We start from the raw sequence: 21905 nt of genomic DNA on the forward strand, positions 1-21905 counted from the left end.
CTTAGTCGAAGGCTTACACACGCTTGAACACACATCTTCCTTTTTTAAGAATGACTTAAGTGCCGTTCTTTGCTCTTTTCTCAAAGAAAAGCTTAACTCCAAGTCCTCCAGAGTTGCGGCCAAAGCCGATTCGAAAGACTGTTCTCCAGCAGCTGCCATTCTTTGTTTTCAAGTAACGTTAGTAACTCTGTCGTCATTATGTTAAGCCCGCCCCGCCTACTCTATACACGACGTGATTGGCCTGACCCAATTTAGGTTTTTAGAGCTCCGAAAGTCAACGGAGAGTTGCTAGACTACCCTGGCTGCAAAATAATTTTTGCTGCCGCTAGGGTGCGTCTAGATTTCTAGGCTACATATATATGGGATTATTAGCAGAAATTGTATACCTTGCATTATCTTGACAGCATAAAATCTTGGAAATAACATTTCATGGCGTTTCAGTCCATTCACAGTAAGCGATATTTAGCCAGCGAATCGTTTAAATTAAGTTACTGTAATAAAAACACATAACATAATTACATAACCAAGGTGAATATGTAGGTTACAATATGAATTAAGTTGTATGTGCATACCTAAAAAACATAAATCTGTATTCAGATTTCAGATGAACACTTTGACATTTGCCATAGTCCTGTATGTAACTTGCTCACACTTTTATTACGTGCGTAGGACGTTAAATAACCATTTACATGCTTAGGACGTTTGTGTTGTGAGAAGGGACAGGATCTGCGCCAGGACCCATGAAGTAGGCGCGCATGTAGAATTTTCGTTTTGTTTTTACAAACTGACCAATGACGGATCACACAAATTGATTTTCTGTTGTTATCAGCAGGATGTTTCATAAGTTTCAAGTTTCATTATCCTGATCAGTTCTTTCATTAGCGCTGTTCTCTTATAATAAAACATGTAGCCTGCCCTGGAGCAGCAACTTTTGCAATTTTAAAAAGAACGTGTTTAAGCGTGTGTGCTTGTGAAATCGCCTGATAGATAAGAGTAAAGAATATTGTGTTCCGGATGAGCACAGTCATCCATCCGGATATGTGACAAAGACATTACACACACGTTTTACAGTACTCTCTGCAAGAGCTTCTACAGTAGGTCCTTGTGATGTTCTGGATGAAAGAGCTCAGAAGAAAGACAACCACATTCACACTCTCACTTAAGTCAAAGTTGAAAGACAGACCACATCACAACAGTGACTCAGCTGTGTTCTCCTATGAATCAGTGTAGACTAGGGGTGTGCAATATCGACAAAAGATTTTTTCTGTGATTATGTTGATGACATTATGCAATTTTTCTGAGTGCGTTGATCTGATGTCGGTACCTTTACTGGTTTAGGCCTGTCGTGGACAAGCTTTTTATATTCTTCATAATCTTTGCAGTGATTTATTCACAGCAGTGTTTTTTAACTTAAAAAATTACGTTTTTCCTTACCGATAATATTGTGAAATACACAAAATCCATTTTTTTGTACTGCAGAAATGGCACAGAAGCCGCATCTAAAAATTATTTTTTTTAATTAAATGATATATAAACCACCAAGAGCTGGTAGGCAAGTCACAAGCTGTGTCCAAAATTGAAAACCTCCCTACTATATAGTAATGAAAAACATTGCGCCAAAAGAGTTGTATGTCTGAAAACATAGTATTCAAAAAATATAGTATATTAAAAGTCCCCAGATGACCTACTACTACTGCCGAGATTCTGAAATGTGCATTCGACAGACACTTTATATCTCATGAGGCCAGAGGATTTATGAATGGCAGTGAAGCGACACAACTGACACTGGTTTCATTCATACCACCCATATTCATACTATATAGAACATATCTTTTAACAGTCTTAAAGTAAATTTTAATTCAAATGTAGTACCTACTCAATATGCAATTTCGGACGCAGTGACTGTCTTTATGAGTGAGTCATTGAATCACTCAACCAATTCTTTACATTGGATCATTGAGTCATTGATTCTTTCAAAAATGCCAATTAATTCAGGAAAAAAAAAACGCCACTGGCACACACCAGTTCTGTTACTATTTTCATTGGCGAAATAGAGCAAAACAGACAATATTGACAATATTTTCTAATATCTAACTAAATATTTACTTCTTGTTTACTGAACTGCTGTATAAATTCAATCACATTTGGAATCGTGCTAGTATTCGTGAAAACAAGCATGCTGGCTCATGATATATTCTGTAAATATATCATATTGAAATATTACAAAAACGAATCGAATGTTGGGGTCATTCTAACTGCATTCTAATACGTCATGCTGTAAAAGCATGAACTATCAAGGCATGTTTTTTTCTTTTTTCTTTTTTGCAAATTGAATGACAAATTCAAAAAGTTTTCACATTAACAACAACTATGATATTATCGTAGACTACATATCGCACAACACTTCTGCAGACTGTGTGTTCATTCCAGTGTGTGTTACTGAATGAGTTCTCAGCATTGAGCACAAACCATTGCCCCAGGCACTGCTGCGTTGTGTGTGTGTGTGTGTGTGTGTGTGTGTTTTCGGAAAATCACGCCCAGCTCGTCTTGTGACAGTCCTGAAAAAGAACTGTGTGCCCATTGTGTTAGTTTGTGTGTGTAAACCACGTCTAGTTTGTTCGTGTGTGTATGTGTGTGCCTCTTTAGATTTCTCTGTTTACGTGATTTTGTCTGAGTATATTTAAATGCCCTTATCTACAGAATCAGTCATTTATACTATAATGTATATATTTTTCTAACGTGTACATGTTTTATACCTGTTTGTGTGTGTGTTCTTTGTGTGCATCTGTTGTTGTGCGTCTCTGTTCTCACACATAAAAGCCTTTGGCTCGGGCCTGATGGCTGGCATGCATGTCAATGACGCTGCTGTTGTGTTGTGGAGGTGATATGTGTGCACTGAGCACTTTAACTGCTCTAAGACAACGCACATCACACACACACAGATGCTGCTGACAGACCTAAACACAGCACTATTATCATTTAAAGATGCTCACACAAACTGCATGTGTTTCAGGATGAGAATACTTGCTCTGGTCCTGCAGTTTAGTATTGATTTGACACAGTCCTGCGACTCTAAAATCAGGATATGGCGCTAGATTAGATAATCTGATAAAAAGTAGTTATTCCTCTTAATGAATGGTTATTAAATAGATACTTTATATACTTTTAATGGGTACTTTTATTTAGCAAGGTTGCATTAAATTAATCAAAAGTGACAGTAAAGACATAACATTTTATGTTATAATTTCTAATAATAATTTCTAATTAATGCTGTCCTTTTGAACGTTCTATTAATCACGTTTTCCATATTAAGCAGCACAACTGTTTTCAACATTGATAATAATGACTCTGAAGACTACTGTAATGACTACTGAATATTCCGTTTTAACATCACATGCAGTAAATATTTTTTTCTTTTTTTTCAGAATTGTACTGTTTTTACTGTATATTTGAATAAATAAATGCAGCCTTGATGAGCATAAGAGGCTTCTTTCAAATACAAATCTTACCAAAATCTAAATTTTTACATGATAGTGAATGTTATAACAATAACATCATCTTCATGTTGTTCCAACCCTATACCTGAACTTTATTTCTTCCGTAGAAAACAAAAAAAGGTGCTTCATAGAATGTTCAAGCTGCTCTTTTCAGTGCAATGAAAGTGAATGTGGACAGCTTGAACATTCTGCTAAACTTCTCCTTCTGTGTTCACATGGGTTTGGAACAACATGAGGGTAACTAAATGATGACAGCATTTTCATATGTTAGATATTGATTTAATTGGATACTAAACTTGACTTGTTGTTTTGCTCTCAGGTCTAATAATACGTTATCCAGCCGGAGGACATTGAAGAATTCCAGATTAGTCTGTAAGAAAGACGATGTTCATGTGTGCATCATGTGCCTACGAGCCATCATGAACTACCAGGTAAAACACACACAAACCTTTGAATCTATATTATTGAGGACCTCTCATAGACTTTCAGTCCCTCCAGTTTTGCACGATTCCATGCTGCGAAATATACAAAATTATGTTGTTGTTTTTTTGTGTGTGATCCTGCCTAATTAGCAGTTTAACGCAAAATGTGATAAATGTGGTAAAAAAAGAAACCAATTTTCCACAAGAATCTGGAAATTGCCGCCACAAAATCAGTCATTTTGATCACACACACAAAAAGTCATGAAATCCTGGTGGGACTGGTTTTCATACCAAGTAAGCTGTTTGGCCTATATCATGTTTTATTTTCAGATAATAAATCTTGAAGTTCCTGTTATGTTTACTAATTAGTCCTCTTTCTGTCTCTCTCTCAGTATGGCTTCAACATGGTCATGTCTCACCCTCATGCTGTGAATGAAATTGCACTGAGTCTGAACAATAAGAATCCCAGGTAACCCATTGAGATGGAGTAAGTGTGTGTGTGTGTGTATGTGTGTGTGTGTGTGTGTGTGTGTGTGTGTGTGTGTGTGTGTGTGTGTGTGTGTGTGTTTGAAATAAAGAGCACTTTCCCAGAATTCACCGCTTTAATTCATTGCGACTCCTCTTTCAGAGTCATAAATACTGGCAGCAATAACAACAGACTCCTTAATGTGTGTGTGTGTGTGTGTGTGTGGTTGTATGTGTGTGTGTGTGTGTGTGGAGTTCCTACTTCATCAATTTAGATGACATAAATAGGAGAAATGATTATTAATTTGGTTATATACACTACTGTTCAAAAGTTTAGGGATTTAAAAAACTTTTTTTTTTTTTAAAGAAGTCTCTAATGCTTACCAAGACTGCAGTAAAACAGTAATATTGTGAGATATTATTACAATTTAAAATAACTATTATATCTAATATATTTCAAAATGGGTTCCACTTTATTTTGATAGTCCACTTTAGACATTCTACTAACTATAAGTAACTTTGCAACTACATGTCAACTAACTCTCATTAGAGTATTAGTAGACTGTAGTAGACTGTTAGGTTATGATTAGGTGTTAGGGTTCGGGTTAGGAGAATAAGTTGACTTGTAGCTGCCAAGTTACTTAATATCTATTGCGGGACCAACAAAATAAAGTTTTAGCAAATACTAAGCAGACAGTCTACTTATACTATAATGACAGTTAGTTGAAAGCTGCAAAGTTACGTATAGTTAGTAGAATGTCTAAGGTGGACTATCGAAATAAAGACAGTTATAAAATACCTTAAAATGTAATTTATTCCTGTGATCAAAGCTGCATTTTCAGCATCATTACTCCAGTCTTCAGTGTCACATGATCACAGTGTCACAGTGCCTCCAGAAATCATTCTAATATGTTGATTTGCTGATCAAGAAACATTTCTGATTTTTTAACAAATGTTGAAAGCAGTTTTACTGCTTAATATTTTTGTTAAAAACTAAATTTTTGATAATTATTTTTTTTTTTAGGATTTTCTGATGAATGGAAAGTTCAAAAGAACAGCATGTATTTACAATTGAAATCGTTTGCAACATTATTAATGTCTCTACTGTAACTTTTGATCATTTTAATGTGTCCTTGCTAAATAAAAGTAATGGTTTCATAAAAAAAAAAAACATAAAAAACTTTCTGACCCCCAAACTTTTAAACTGGTAGTAAAGATCTTCTGCTTCTTCTAGGGCTACGTTTACACTGTCAGTCCAAATCGGATTATTTGTGTATCCAATTGGAATCTGATCTGAATTATTGACTGTCCACACTGTGTATCACTGCTCTTTCGTTAAATCAAAAACAACAACCGCAACATGTCTTATTTACATTAAGTACAATAAGACTCCTGCGTCTTCTGAGGCAGCAGCAGAAACACCAGGAGGCTGGAGTGAGCGGCTTTATTCCACGCCGGTCTCAAAACATGTCTCTGTTATATTAGCATTTTCTGCTCGTCTGGCACTTGCGACAACACAGCATTGTTTTCTGCAGTGACTTTCAGCATGTTTCCTATAACAACGCCTGACATGTTTACTTTTAACGTGGTGTGAGAAAGTCACTTAAACTATGTGAAATCGGATCTAAACAGTCTGAAACGGATTAACAGAAATTGGATTTCAAACCACATATAAATGTAGCTCGAAGCAGATTTGTAAAAATCGCATTTCATGTGATTGTTTGCCGTTCACACTTGCTAACTATGATCGGATTCCAATTGGATATGCACAAAAATCGGATTTGGATCTGAACAATGCTTAAGAGATACAGTGCAGTAATGACACAAACGTTTTAATATGTGTGATATTGCTCTCTGCAGGACTAAAGCTCTGGTGCTGGAGCTGCTGGCTGCCGTGTGTCTGGTTCGAGGAGGTCATGAGATCATTCTCTCAGCTTTTGATCACTTTAAAGAGGTACAGAAACACTAACATGACCCAACACGGCAGATAATAGAATCACAGAAACACTTACAGATTAAAAGCTGTGATCTGTGTTCCAGAATCACCCAATCATAGTGTAATAGACACAAGACACATTTTAGGCTAACAGTCCTGTACAGCACATAGGTACACACACCTGCTAAACACATTGTTATTGATTAGTTTAGTGGGAGGAACAGCACACCATTATTTATTCATATCTCTTGTTTCTGGGAAGGAGAGATCAACCTAATACCATTTCCTAAGAGGATGGTTTGTGAAATAAATGTAACTACTGGATCATGGTGTTTTTTAAATATCTTATTATCCTGGTGTCAAAATCTCATTTCAGTTTCTCTAGACATTATTTTACTGCATGAGCTCTTACTTTATTGCTTTGCAGGTGTGTTCAGAAGATCAGCGGTTTGAGAAACTCATGGAGCATTTCAAGAATGAAGATAATAATATCGACTTCATGGTATGTGTTAGACCAGCATCCAAATATACACATTTTCATTTGCAATCATGGTTATTAATCCTGTTTTAAACACTGTACCACTGATAGACAGTATTCAGCTGTGAGATATAATTTTAAAAGTAAATAGATTATTGCAGAAGAGCTTCATTAAGCTGCATTAGAAGAACATGGCATCATAACATTACAGCCCTTTTAGCCCTTTGCACATGTGAAAAGAAAAAGATGTGGTTTATGTTGGTTTAAAACCCGAACATTTGGAGTTTAAGTAAAAGGCAAGCTTTAGGGGTTTGATTTAGGGGTAAATCTGATTAATTAAATTTGAACATGGAAAAAAATGTGTTAAATGGAGATGGGAGCACTACACCTTATGGTATCTGAAAGCATTGTGAAATAGGCCTACTTATTAAAGACAAAGGTAGCTGAAAACACAGTCTTGTAATGGAGAATGTTCTTGTAAATATGCTTGACTGGACATTTCCCCACATATTACACAGTTACTTCCCAAATAAATGCACATTATGTATTGATTTGAGTTGAAATGAGGATAGGATGTCATTGAAGAGTGCGGAGTGATATGAGAGACTTGAAACACAGCTGTGTAGGAACAATGGTCTGTTATTAGCTCTGCACTCATTATATAAAAACATTTGAATTCAGCGATTGACAAGTCTGAATTAAGTATTACAGAGAACTGTGTACTCAAGACAATTTTGTGTGAAACCTGGTGTGTATAGCACTTTTCACAATAAAGCAGCTTTACAGAAAACCATTAAGTTAATGTTAAAAACATCTTAATACTGTACCTTCACATTTAGCAGATTAGAGATGGGTGATGATATAGTTTACATTTTGTGATGATACAAGCAATCAAACTGTTGAGATTTGCTATTGTATACAGTATAGTTTTGCGTGAGTGTACTGTATGTATGCAGATAAAGTAGGATATACTTCTATATTCAACTTTAGGCTGTATAAAGGGCTGAGCAATAATATAGTTTTGTGACAATAAACAATCAAGCAGTTGAGATTTTCAATATGTGTAATAAGCGTGTAATAAGCCAACATACCCAATAAACGAACATGTGAAGGTTAAGGGATATGTAGAACTTTGTGAATGATAAATGTTCTTTTGTATGCAGATTTTATTTAGTTTTATTTAAATTGCTCTTTTAACATAACAACATGCATATCTTTTTTTTTGCAGTAATAATAAAGATATTTTGCATTTCTATTACAGAGTTAAAACTGTTTTCCTCATCAGTAATTCACCTTAAATTTGTCAATATTTGTGGGTTTAATTTATGTATGGTGTATATTGTCTTGCAGGTTGCCTGTATGCAGTTCATTAATATTGTGGTTCATTCTGTGGAAGACATGAATTTTAGAGTGCACTTACAGTACGACTTCACAAAGCTGGGCTTGGACGAATATCTGGACGTAAGTAAACATGCTGGAATGCTTCTTTTGGGGCTAATGTTCAGTATCAGTGTAAATGTTGAGTGAGCTGCGAGAGGATCCCTCACTCTTTCTCTCTCTGTGTCTCTGAGTAGAAACTGAAGCACACCGAGAGTGATAAACTGCACGTGCAGATTCAAGCGTACCTGGATAACGTGTTTGATGTCGGGGCTCTGTTGGAGGATGCAGAGACCAAGAACGCAGCGCTGGAGAGAGTGGAGGAACTAGAGGAGAACATGTCTCATGTTAGTAATGTTTTTACAGTACAACACTCTTCACCAATGTCTAATAAAATCCTGAAAAACAACCATTGAAGTGCTTTCCATTTAAAGCATTCAGTTTTACTCTGCAGCACCAGAGAACAATATGACCTTTGTCTTGGTTGTCATTTACTGCCAATATTTTCTCATTAGGCTTATGGAATTTGCATTATGTCATTATGAATAACAGCAAGCTTTATATGTGGATAACCAGATCTCTGACACAATGAATTAGCAGTTTAACATGAATGAGCATTTTAGCAGTTGATCATTGTATTTTGGGGGGGTTTAAGCAGTATTAGAGTTCAAGGGAAAGTCTTTAATGAAAATGAAACATGATAGGACAACTTCATACATCTACAGTAGCTTGACCTTTGACTTTGTGACTGTTGGCCCTCTGGCCAAAGGATGACGTCATGACCTGAGGTAATTTCTTCATTAGTGCGGCATTGATTTTTATAGTGCACTGCATACAGTAAGTGCGTATATTCTTAATAGAGTGGTCAAGAATACTAAAGTGATTATGAAGGTGAATCTGAAGTTAAATATGTATGCAACAATGCCTGAACTCATGAGGTCTGGAGATTTTAGTGTTCATTTTAAAGCACAATGCTCATGTCTCAACAGTTTGGAAAACTCAAATGCTCAGGTCTCTTGTAGGCTTTCTGCCATGGTGATTCTGTCTTCAGTTCTCTTAATAACTCCATGTTCTGTAGCTGGAATCTTATTTCTTGTTGATTCTTGTTTGTGGTTTTTTTTAGCTGACAGAGAAGTTACAGGACACAGAGAATGAGGCGATGGCAAAAATCGTTGAGCTTGAGAAACAACTCATGCAGAGAAATAAAGAACTGGAGTCTATTCGGGTAAAAGATGAATCCTTACATCACTTCCTCTTGAGTTTCTGAGTTGCAATTTGCGTAACAGTAATTTAGTTAATGTAATAAAGGTTATGCCAATAATAGTAAACACCAATAGATTTGAAAAAGAAGCATTGATAGCATGGAACAGTCATGTTCTGCATGTACATACTATGTACATATTCTATATAATTACAGTGCAATAACTGGGTAATAACTAAACTTACCAAATTAGCCTAACTAACATTATCATGCTTAGTTGTGTTATATTCTTCTTACTCTTATTCTTACTCTTTACTTTCTTCTGTAAGTACACTGTAAGTGCACCTTTCGTATATGTGATAATTCATATTCAGGTCTAGCTTTATTAGTGAAATACCCATTTTTAATCATCCATTCCAAAAATAAGAATTGTTTTTTTTTTCTTCATGTTCCCTTAATATCTTAAGTTTTTGTTATTTTATTGTCAAGAAAAAAATAAATAGCTTATGCTTTTTTTGGTCAGCCAAACCCCTTAGACATTAAAATATTTATTTCAAGTACCTGTGAGATGTTTAGTTATTATTTCCAAAAATTAACGACACATTCACGTTTACAGTTTCTTTGATGTCGGTTAGTGGTCACACGATATGTAAGAAAACAGAAAAAATATTTAATCTTTTTTGTTTTCGGATTTATTTTAATTATTTTAAAACAATGTTTATTTATATATATATATATATATATATATATATATATATATATATAGATAGATAGATAGATAGATAGATAGATACTGAGATAGATAGATACTGAGATAGATAGATACTGAGATAGATAGATACTGAGATAGATAGATAGATAGACAGATAGATAGATAGATAGATAGATAGATAGATAGATAGATAGATAGATAGATAGATAGATAGATAGATAGATTCAAAATGGATGACAGAAATACTGTTGTGCTATAAAATAAGAAGTGAATATGTGATATTGTAATAAAAAAGTTATAAAACACCAGATCACACCACGCTTTACTCTGAAACACACAGCACAACAAACTATTTACATAATTCAATCTCAGCCTTTAATTTTATAATCACACTAAGCTGTATCATGATTTCAATTTTATTCTGATTAATTGTGCAGCCCCATTTATTTATTTTAATGTTACATTTAAATTACTTTAATTAGCTTTCTATCAACTCACAGAACCCTGTTTGGGAAAGGCTGCTTTAAAGTATAAAAATGCTTTCTACATTATGTTTGTGTTAACTTTGTGGTGATAGGAGGTGTATAAAGACGCCAGCTCTCAGGTGCACACACTACGGCGGATGGTGAAGGAGAAGGACGAGGCCATTCAGAGGCAGTGCAACCTGGAGAAGAAGATCCACGAGCTGGAGAAACAGGGAACCATCAAGATCCAGAAGAAAGGGGATGGGGACATAGCCATCCTGACGTCCCCTCCACCGGGGAACGGGCATCTACCAGGGTCAGAGGGCGTAGTTGGGCTGTCCGGTGAGGGCCTGGTCAGTCACAGAGGTGTAGCTAACGGGACGGCTCATGGTGTGTCCATGCCTGAACCTCCACCACCCCCTCCTCCTATGCCGGAGACAGGTGAGGGACATTCGAAAATGTATGCTTTTTAGCATCCAGATCTACTTTCAGAAGTTTATCCTTCAAGTTTTTCGCATACACGACAATGTTGTCAAAACGGATCCACAAAAACCTTTAAAAACGCTGTATTATGCTGCCAGGCCAGTGGTGATGTCACTTTGTAAAGAAAAACTACGCGCCTATAGATTGAGCACATAATACGCATGCACATGATGTCACCGTTTTCATAAATTTACTTTTTTGTTGTTTACACAGAGACAATAAGAGTTTAGTTTTCAAAAACTTGCACTTTGAAACCCGTTTTCAAAAGTTTGCGTTTTCAGGCTGTTGTCGTGTAAATGAACGGCCAAAACGCATAAAAAGTTTTTTGTTTTTAGTTGAAAATTTAGTCGTGTAAACGGCCCCTTATACTAAAGCCGCCTTTCCACTGCGCACGACATTCGCATTCGATTGTCGCATTTCACCCCCTGGTGTCAGTCGCAAGGAACTTTGAAATTGGTCGTAAAGCAACCGTTACCCTCGGCTATTCACAATTGTAAAATTAATGATTTTAATGAATATAATGAATGCATGAATATATCCACACAAAACGAATGACCCTCAATACATCTAATATAAAAAACAGTCGATTTTATATAGCTAATCAATATAAATATATTGATTTAATACTGATACAAATATTTTTTTCAGCCATAATTATTAATAACCGTCATTTTGCAGGAATAGCGTTTACATTAAAGTATTAAAATATTGGTAATTCTAGCTTCGCGCTCATAGTTTTGATTAGAATACATCACATCCGGTCGACCGGTCGCATACGGTCTAGCCGCAGAAGTTCAGATATTTCAATGCATCCGAAGCTCAAATCGGATCCGAAATTTCCGCATACGCATATGATCGGAACTCCCCGCAGCTCCCGTACGACTCTCCATTGGAAATGAATGACTTCCGGTCCGACGGCTGTCGTTTGTCGTTTGCAGTGGAAAGGCGGCTTAACAGAGGCAACAGAACAGGAAGCAGTGCAAAACCAACTAAGAATAAAAAACTCGAACACAGACTAAACGTTACATGTTTAGCGGCAAGAAGTTTGAAATTGAATATTACTCTGAAAGCAAAAATGCAATATACTGTACATGTGCGCTCAAGAATATTTTGTTTATTTGGCTGAATCACACACGTTGCTGGTTTCTGGTTTGCTGGTCACCAGCACAGTTTAGCTTGAGAACAGCATGACTGTACTGGTCCACCGGTTAGACCAGCACTATACCAGCTCTAACCAGCATAAACAAGCCTGGACCAACAAGTAGTTCAGGCTGGTTATGCTGGATTTTTCAGCAGAAAATGTTTCAGCCTTTTCACCGAAATGTCCATATTTCAAAATCAAAACAAAGAAATTAGATTTTGCATTAGGAAAATGGGTAACACTTTAGTTTAGGGTCCAATTCTCACTATTAACTAGTTGCTTATCAGCATGCATATTACTAGTATATTGGCTGTTTATTAGTACTTATAAAACACATTTTAATGCCTTATTCTGCATGACCGTATTCTACATCCTTCAAAATGTAGAAATCTTATTCAATACCTAAACTTAACTACCGTACTAACTATTGATAAGCAGTGATTAGAAGTTTACTGAGGCAAAAGTCGGAGTTAATAGTGAGAAATGGACCCTAATCTAAAGTATGACCGGAAAATTGAACATATTTTCTCCCTCTTCCTCTTATCTTTTCAAGTACCAAACGGTCTATCTGCTGCTCCAGCACCAGCACCCCCTCCTCCTCCTCCTCCTCCTCCTCCTCTTCCAGGTCCTGGTGTGGATATATCTGCCCCTATGCCTCCTCCACCCCCCATGGCTCCTCCACTTCCAGGCTGTGGATCACCAACCGTCATCATGAACTCAGGACTGGCAGGTAACAGAACCTGCTCGACACTAAAGACAAAACCATAACAATCATGTACATGCTCAAAGTATGATACAGTTTTGCAGAGACATCACATGAACAAAAAACCCAGTGATTTAGACCCAGATACGCCCCACACCGCTTAAGAATGTGGAAGTTAGCATTAGTTTGTGTTTAAAGTTCACGCGTCAGTTCAGAATGGCTTTGGGTCTCCGGTGCCGCTATAACCCTGTCTCCTCTCTGAGACGAACGATAACAATCACCACAGATCAAGCTGTTTATTTAGTTTCCTGTAACGGGTTTAATGTCTGAACACGCTCAAGTGAATCACTTATATTCTGCTGAAGTCTCGAGTCATAATATCAGCTCTTTGATTTTACATAAGATCAGTGTCTTTCAATTTTAGTACGTTGAGTTTATTTGAGATACGGTGGTAGTATTTTTTACCATGTAATTTATTGAGAATTTGAGTAAGAATGCATTATTATGATGTGAGTACACGACATTGGAAATGTGATCATAAAAGACTTCTGGATAATTCATATGATTCCTTGATGTTTCAAAATGATCGAGACTAAAGGATTTACTCTACAGTTCACAAGTTTAGGGTTGGAAAGATTTTTCAATGTTTTTGAAAAAGTATTTTGTTTATCAAAGGCTGCATTTATTTGATCAAAAATACAGTAAAAACAGTAATGTTGAGAAATATTATTTTAATTTAAAAGAACTCTTTTCTATTTAAACATGTTTTAAAATGTGATTTGTTTCTATAATGGCAAGGCTAAATTTTCAGCATCATTATTCCAGTCTTCAGTGTCATGAAACGCACAATATTTTACAACCTTATTGACAACGGATGAATGCTTTATTACCTTTTTCATTCAGTCTTCACTTGTCTTTTTTAAATTAATATCACTAAAAAGTCTCCCAGGTTTGCTTCAATTCACGGTTTGTTGGTGTGGAACCTCTCTCTTGATCTTTATCATTCCTTATAAAACAATGCAGTTCTTTAGGAATTTCTGTGAAAATGCAGGCTATAGGTAAATAACGCAAACAGATCTTTGGAATCAGAGGTTGTGTTTTGTCTGCTCTTAACCACCTCTTTCTCTCTGCCTATTTCTGCTCTACCTGTTGTGCCGCCATAGAGGGACCCATCAAACTGTACTGTAGGTTTGCTGTGTCGTGTTGTGTGTGCTTAATGGTGTGTGTGTGTGGTCATGGTATTTTAGTCTCTAAGACAACACACTCAGTTCCTCTGTAATCTTGATCTGACAACGACTCTGAAGCTGTATTGCTGGTTGTTCCTCTTGAAACTGGGCATGAAATTGGACACTGTGTTGCAGAACTTTTCCTTACTGTTTAAAAACCAGAGAGGAACATTCTTTATACCTCGCTTACAGAGTTCAGCAAATAACAGGACTCTAATGCCAGCCTATGAGACCACATGTTCCATGAGATGTAAGCTCTTATTTCTACACTCCACAGCAGACAAAATCTCTGTTTCCAGAGCTCAGGCCATGAACCGCAACCTCATGGAAAACAAAAGTACAATTCACATTGACATCAGATCTACAGATCTATTTGCCATTAAGAATTGTACATCTAGTAAACACAGATGCTTCTAGCAGTCAAAGAGCAATTTCACTTAGAACACAACTCTGTATTGCGCAATACAAATATGTATTGCATTCTCAGCATTGCCACCACAGAGTAAGTGTTCTTCTATGGTTTTGTCGGGACTCTGTAGGGCTGCATGAGATGATATATCAAAATATAGTCAAAATCACGACCAATTATTACATCACGACTTAAAATTACAATTACATCACAAAGGGTGCGATTTCATATATTTTATACTTAAATAAGTATATACACTGCATGTTTCAGAGTGAAGCGGTCAAGTGGTCATCTACATGTGCTAAGCTCATGATCTGGTGTTTAGAGTGTCTCAGAGCAGCTCTGTTCACAGTAAACGCTGCTCCACACGAACTCTATCTCTGAATGTGTTGTAAGTTCCGGTCGCTTATAACATGCATTTGAAAACGCAATGTGTGTCAGTGCCTCAGATTTCACCAGATTTGGAAAGAGAAGTGATTATAAACCTATAAAAAGGAAAATGGATCCCAGCAATTTTCTGCTAAAATAAAAGCTTAATGGTTTAATATTTGAAAATGAATATATATTAGTATTATATATATACTCTCAATTTATAGTTGTACTATACAAATATTAATATTGTTTTATTAAATAATATTTTACAGTACAATGGTATTATTTATTTTTTTCTTATTTGGTTTAATATTTGTTTCAAATAATCACAATAAAAATCATCATTATTATTATTTTAGTTATACTGAATGGGTCAAAACAGTAGGAATGTGGCAAGTGCAACTGTTCATTTTCTGGTTACTGAAAGAGTTTTGAGTTGGTTCTTGTAATGAATATAGCCAAGATTTTTTTTTAATTTTTAATTTTATTTCTTAAATTATTTTTATTTTCTATGTAGATGCATTCTAGAATCTACAATGATTAATTATTTTCAAATTAAGTTACTCAAGGTATCTGCTGAAAAACAAAATATCGCAATGTCACTTTTTAATATTATTTTCCTAATATTTTCCTATTGTTATGGTGGAACAACAGTCTGAAGAAAATCTTGCTGAGCTAGCTAGTTAGTTTAATTGTCATTTATACTTGGTTAGTTACTTGATTGATAACATCCTGTGTAGAGGTAGGCCTGCTAAAAACATTTAACTGTGATTCTATCACCCCCTTGAGGACTGAATCTTGTTACTGCACAGTGACACAAAAGCTGTTAAGTATGGAAAGCATTCACATTTGTTTTGACACAATTCTGTTGAATATATTTCTCACTTTAAGTCATACTTAAAAATGCCTAAAAGTCAGTGTATGTCAAGCAATTGACATTTGAAAAAACAAAACAAAAAAAACGCAAGCTTTTTTCAAAACTAACTTCACTTTTCTAAGGCATTTTTGCAATGACTTTAAATCAGCTGGTTTTAAATGACCATATTCAACATTTTTTATGTATATCATCTATATCAGAATTAAATGGATGTGCATCATAAAGCAGTAAGACTAAAAATACCATGTCCGCTGTGTGACTATACGTGTTTGATTGTGTTGTGTTTGCATGTTGAAACAGTGTGCCGTGCCGTTACAGGCGACTGATCGTCAGATAAGACGATAGTTGCGTAAATTCAGGAATGTTTTATACATGCTGTGACTTTTTCTCCTTTCTGCTCGGCCTAATATCACACCATCATATTGCCCATAACCCTCACCTGGACTGGACACTCTATTCACTCCCTCTTTGTCACCTTTGATCAGAGATTAATATTGCTGGATCTTATAGCCATATTCAAGCATGTTGTAATCTGCGTTTGCTGTGTCTGAGTCAGATTCAGTCATTAACTGGATCATTTTGGAAGTTTTTATGAAGTATGAACCTGTATAAACGAAGGAAACCCAACTCTTGACTCATTGTCATACTAAGACGCTGTTTGAGTCACATCCTCATGGTGTAAACCCCAAAACAGCCCTGAACATCTGTCAATGTCTCATTTCCTAAAGACACAGGACAATGCTATTGCTCAGAGATGCAGTTTTCAGTCAGGTTTCATTTAATTGCCTCACGTTTCTCTGAATTTATCAAGAGAAATCTAAATAGACACAAATAAAATGACATAAGAGTATAGAGCTATAAAATGAATAGCTCAGATCATTCTCTTAGAGAGATTTGATATCTTGACAAATCTGAGCACAGTTTGAGACATTGTTGAGATCTCTTTAGAGGAGACACATGAGATTGCTGATATATTTTTCTCAGGAGAAACATCTGAGAAGCCTGTGACTTCATGAGATCTCATTTGTGATTTATCTTTCCTGTGGGAGTCAGTGATTCTGTCTCTCAGGATCATAAAATGGGCTCATCTGTGATTTAGAATCAGAATATCTTGTCAATGTGATGATATTCATCAGGATACAGTGGGTGTTAAAAGTCTACACACCTTTATTAAAACTGCAGCTTTTTTTTTTAGTTGTTAGATGTATGATATGCATTACATTATTATAACTCAATGAACTGGATGATGACACTATTGTCTTCTGTAGAGCTGCTTTATAGCGGACCCTAATGGACCCTTTTCACAGACTGTGATGATGCGTTTAAATCCTGCAAAGTTCTTACTATATATATATTTTAGATTTACATTAATAAAATTATACTTTCCGCTACTGAGAAACCCAGAAATGTGAAAATGGTCCATTGATGAATTTTGTAAGTTCGACACTGTAATGAATTGAATCAAACTGAACTGGCTTGAGCTGAATAATGACACTATTGTCTTTTGTAGAGCTACTTTACTGCAGAATTTGAATTTGTCTCATGCTTCATTGATTCTGTTATTTTCCTTTTACTGTGAAGCTGCTTTGAAACAATCAGCATTTTACAAAGTGCTATATAAAAAAAGATGACTTGTCTTGACATGTAAAATGAAAGTAAAATCATGTCAATATAATAATGTAATATTGAAACCAACAAAATTCAAACAATAAGGGATAATTCACCTCAAAATGAAAATTCTGTCATCATTGACTCACCCTCAAGTTGTTCCAAACCTGTATGTTTTTCTTTCTTCTGCTGAACACAAAAGAAGATATTTTCAAGAATGTGGTTAACCAAACAGTTGACGGTAGCCATTGACTTCCATACTGTGAAAAAAAAAAAATACTATCCCTTTAAAAGTTTATATTTGTTTGTTGCATGAATTTTGTTGCTTTCAGTATTACATGATTATATTACAAGGTGGAAAATTATCTAACATCATTTTACTTCGATTTCAGAAAGCTGCAATTTTAACAGGAGTGTGTAGACTTTTTACAGTATGCCAACTCTGTGAGAGACTAGAGCTCTTTTTTTGAGCCTGAGATTGTAGATACATACAATACAAGTGTCTCATGTTCACACATTTCCCCCTCATAAACCCGTCCTATCTGTGCCTGCTATTCACAAACCTGCTCCACATCACTCAGTAGATCAGACTGCATGTTTTGTGTTTGTGTGATCTGCATGATTGTGATGTGTTCTTTCTGTCATGTTGTGTAGCTGTGAAGATTAAGAAGCCCATCAAGACTAAGTTCCGTATGCCCGTGTTTAATTGGGTGGCGCTGAAACCCAATCAGATCAACGGCACTGTGTTCAACGAGATCGATGACGAAAGAATACTTGAGGTGAGACGGACACGGTTATGAAAACTTTGAAAAAAAAAGTTTTGAAACTGGGCAACAACATTTGAAAACCATTTGTTTTGTTACAGTACATAAAAAAAGCACAAATGCATCAGCTAAATTGTGTCTGTTTTTACACAAAATAAATCGAATCAATATAAAATACAAACTTATAATTCAATATTATTATTATAATTAACAGAAACATCATAATATTAATATAACATCATAATCTGGAGGGTAATACTTTCTGTAATGTACATATATTATGCATTATGAAGGCATAGTGCATTCATTTCATAATTCATGCATAATTGCATTATAATAATTAGAGAATAATCTATTATCATGACAACATCCAGTTTTGTATTATATGTTGTAATAAATAATGTTCTTTACAAGAGTAACTATGAATTGGTTAGTCTTACAATGCATTGCAGCTAAGGTTACAATCATGAAAATGAAGCATTACCACGTGTACTCTGATGCATAAAATATATCTTTAATGCATTTTTATACTCTACCATTCAAAAGTTTGGGGTCAGTAAGGTGTATTATTAGAATATTAGAAGCATTAATGAAGGATCTTGTGAAAATGCAGCTTTATGTCAGTCACAAGAATAAAATTACATTTGAAAATATATTCAAATAAAAAAGTAATTTTGAATTATATATTTTTTTCTCAATATTCCTGTTTTTACTGAATTGTTAATCAAATAAATAAGAGACTTCTTTCAAAAACATTAAACCCCAAACTTTTGACAATAGAGGATTCAAGTGCATTACATATATTGGATCAGTACATATGTTTTAATACACACATTATTAGACTGTCCATTTTACGATTTGTTTTTCTCTATATACTGAATTGTTGTTGTATGTTGATTTGCATTAGGATTCCAGACTGGCTGGTATCACTTTACAGTATCAGATATACAGATCAGGATTTAATGGTCAGTGGTGACTGTGTTTCTTCTGTTCAGGATCTGAATGTGGATGAGTTTGAGGAGATGTTTAAGACGAAAGCACAGGGTCCAGCCATAGACCTCACCTCCAGCAAACAGAAGACCTCTCAGAAAGGACCAAATAAAATCTTGCTGCTGGACTCCAACAGGGCTAAAAACCTGGCCATCACCCTCAAAAAAGTGGGCAAGACATCAGAGGAGATCTGCAGAGCCATCCAAGTGTAATTCACAGCCGACGTACACTACACATGATCACCAACATCTCTTTATTAGCGCCCTAGAAATAGTTTAGAATATTTCTTCATTCTTTATCATGGTTAACTATAAAATTGTATGGTGGACTCCAAACAGCAGCTTCTGGAGATAATCAGATTGATGAGGATAATGCTTTGATATGTGTATGTGTGTGTGTGTGTGTAAGGTTTGACCTGCGGACATTGCCGGTGGATTTTGTCGAGTGTTTGATGAGGTTCATTCCAACGGAAGCGGAGCTGAAAGTTCTGCGTCAGTACGAGAAGGAACGCAAACCTCTGGAGAACCTGACAGATGAGGATCGCTTCATGATCCAGTTCAGCAAGATCGAGCGCCTCATGCAGAAGATGACCATCATGGCATTCCTGGGAAATTTCACCGAAAGCGTTCAGATGCTCACTCCGGTAAATAACACAAACCCAGAGCTGCTTTACCACACTGACAGCACAGGTCAAGAATTTTGCAGGATTTTTCCAGTATTCGTTTCAAATCACCCAAGCAAATTTAGATGACTAATCTAGACACGCCTGTGGATCTCCTCCAAAATGTCAGATTCCCTTTTCTTTCCCTCTCATGGTCCCTTGAATGCATTTTTTTTTTTTTTTCATGATGCTTTCCATGGACTTAGGGTAAAATAGGGTTTAAAAGTCAAGTTTTTTTAAGGTAAAACTTAGAATATTATGTGAGCTGTTTTATTTTATAGATATTTTACTTTGCAGTCAACACTGCAGTGAATAAAATCTAAAAAAGTTCAATGAGACATACTTGCGACATTCTGTCGTGCATATGATATCACTTTAGATGTTTCACAATTTTTGGAAACACTTAACAATAAGGTCCCACCAGATAATGTTAGGTAATGCATTGCATAGTTACTGGATGACAATGAGCTATACATTTATACAGTATTTATTCATCTGTGTTAACATTAGTTACAAATACAAATACAACTGTTCATTGTTGGTTCATTTTAGTTCAGGTCCATTCAATTATATCAACAGGTACAACCTTTGATTGTATTTTTGAAGTATTTTTGTTGTTAGTTTATGTTAACTAATGTTGTTAACCAGTGTCGGGCAAAGTTACTTTTAAAAATATTGCGTTACAATATTGTGTTACTCCCTAAAAAAGCAACTAATTGTTTTAGTAACTTTTTAGGTAACTTTTAGTTATGTTACTTTTGCATTACTTTTTCTCACCTGGACTGGGCTTGTTTGTTTGTTTTTTACAACAACAACAAGTTATATTTTTGGCAAATGTAAAGGCCCTTTTACACCAAAAGTGAAATGAATAAGCCTCAGGCTGATGGAAACGCAAATGACCTCCTGTTCAGTAGAGGGTGCCGCTCAAACAAACCTTTCAGCTGTGCTGTCATTCGGAATCACACGCGGGAGAAGAAAGTTCAACACTCTTACTTCAGCAATAAAAACCAAAAAATGAAACACAAATGTGATGTTGATCTATAGTCATTTTTGCTTATTAGTATGGTTGAATTGGATCATCAAAGGTCAGCAGCAAAGACGTTGGTTAATAAAGTGAGATTAAATACATAAAGTATATTTGTGTTATTTAACATATTTAATTATTGCAGGTTTGCATTTGACTGTTTATATTCATTTTGAGGAATACTCAATCTGTTGAGATGAGCAAATGCATGCTCACATTTAGAACTACAATAAACATTGTTCACACAGCGCCTCTGCACTTATGATGCCTTCACATGCTATCAGAATTATCGTAAATACTAGTTCCCTAGTTTAAAAATTGGACATGAATGCCCTCTCAAGTCAAAATTTTAATGTGATGAGCTCGTAGAAAATGTCAGATTTCCCAGCATTACTCCTGTTTTTTCTCAACATAGGGACAGTCTGTCAGTCTGAAAAAAGTAATGTGATTACGTAACTCACATTACTTGTAATGCGTTATACCCCAAAAAACTGTTAACTTTTTTTTATTTTACTTTTTATTCTAGCATGAAAAGTAGCTAGTTTTAATGACCATAAATATAATTTTGGGCCCTTTTTGTGTTTTGCTTTTGTCTCAACAGCAACTTCATGCAGTTATTGCAGCATCTGTCTCTATTAAGTCCTCTCAAAAACTCAAGAAGATTCTGGAAGTAAGAGTTTCAATTCTGTCTTGATTCATTTTTCTCCACAGCGAGTGTCTTTATTGAGCGTGCATTTCTCTCTCAGATCATCCTGGCTCTGGGGAACTACATGAACAGCAGTAAAAGAGGAGCGGTGTACGGCTTCAAACTGCAGAGCTTAGACCTGGTACATTTTACATGCTCACTGTTTTTTTTTACTCAGATGTTGGTTGTTATATGTTAAATCCTTGTGATTTATGAATGGACAACAAAGCACCTGTCATTTTACAATCGTAATTGTTATTTAAGCATGCAGATTGTGAAATGACATTAAAACCACTATGATAGATTTTGACCTTTATCTATCATTCTGTTAGACTGTCAACAATTCTGTTAGACTGTTTTTTTATGACAACAAAGTGCAAGTATATGAAACTATAAGTATAAAAAAAACA

General features: G+C 35.5%; 1 protein-coding gene across 4 annotated transcripts in view; it reads left to right on the forward strand.

Annotated features, from left to right (window-relative positions):
* The window catches only part of fmnl2a (formin-like 2a), an 87301-nt gene that overhangs the window by 55895 nt on the left and 9501 nt on the right, over positions 1–21905 (forward strand). For 2 of the 4 annotated variants that reach the window (XM_084123268.1, XM_084123271.1), the window contains exons 7-21: positions 3817–3928; positions 4312–4388; positions 6245–6338; positions 6748–6822; positions 8149–8259; positions 8373–8522; positions 9299–9400; positions 10666–10993; positions 12730–12906; positions 14043–14063; positions 18026–18150; positions 19131–19333; positions 19534–19768; positions 21412–21480; positions 21557–21637. In XM_084123268.1, coding sequence (XP_083979394.1) covers positions 3817–3928; positions 4312–4388; positions 6245–6338; positions 6748–6822; positions 8149–8259; positions 8373–8522; positions 9299–9400; positions 10666–10993; positions 12730–12906; positions 14043–14063; positions 18026–18150; positions 19131–19333; positions 19534–19768; positions 21412–21480; positions 21557–21637 — 1960 coding nt within the window. The remainder of the gene's footprint in view (positions 1–3816; positions 3929–4311; positions 4389–6244; positions 6339–6747; positions 6823–8148; positions 8260–8372; positions 8523–9298; positions 9401–10665; positions 10994–12729; positions 12907–14042; positions 14064–18025; positions 18151–19130; positions 19334–19533; positions 19769–21411; positions 21481–21556; positions 21638–21905) is intronic. The other 2 variants (XM_084123270.1, XM_084123269.1) reach the window with 1 other exon arrangement.

This window comes from Abramis brama (genome assembly GCF_963993115.1).
Source record: "Abramis brama genome assembly, chromosome: 8".
NCBI classification, from domain to species: domain Eukaryota; kingdom Metazoa; phylum Chordata; class Actinopteri; order Cypriniformes; family Leuciscidae; genus Abramis; species Abramis brama.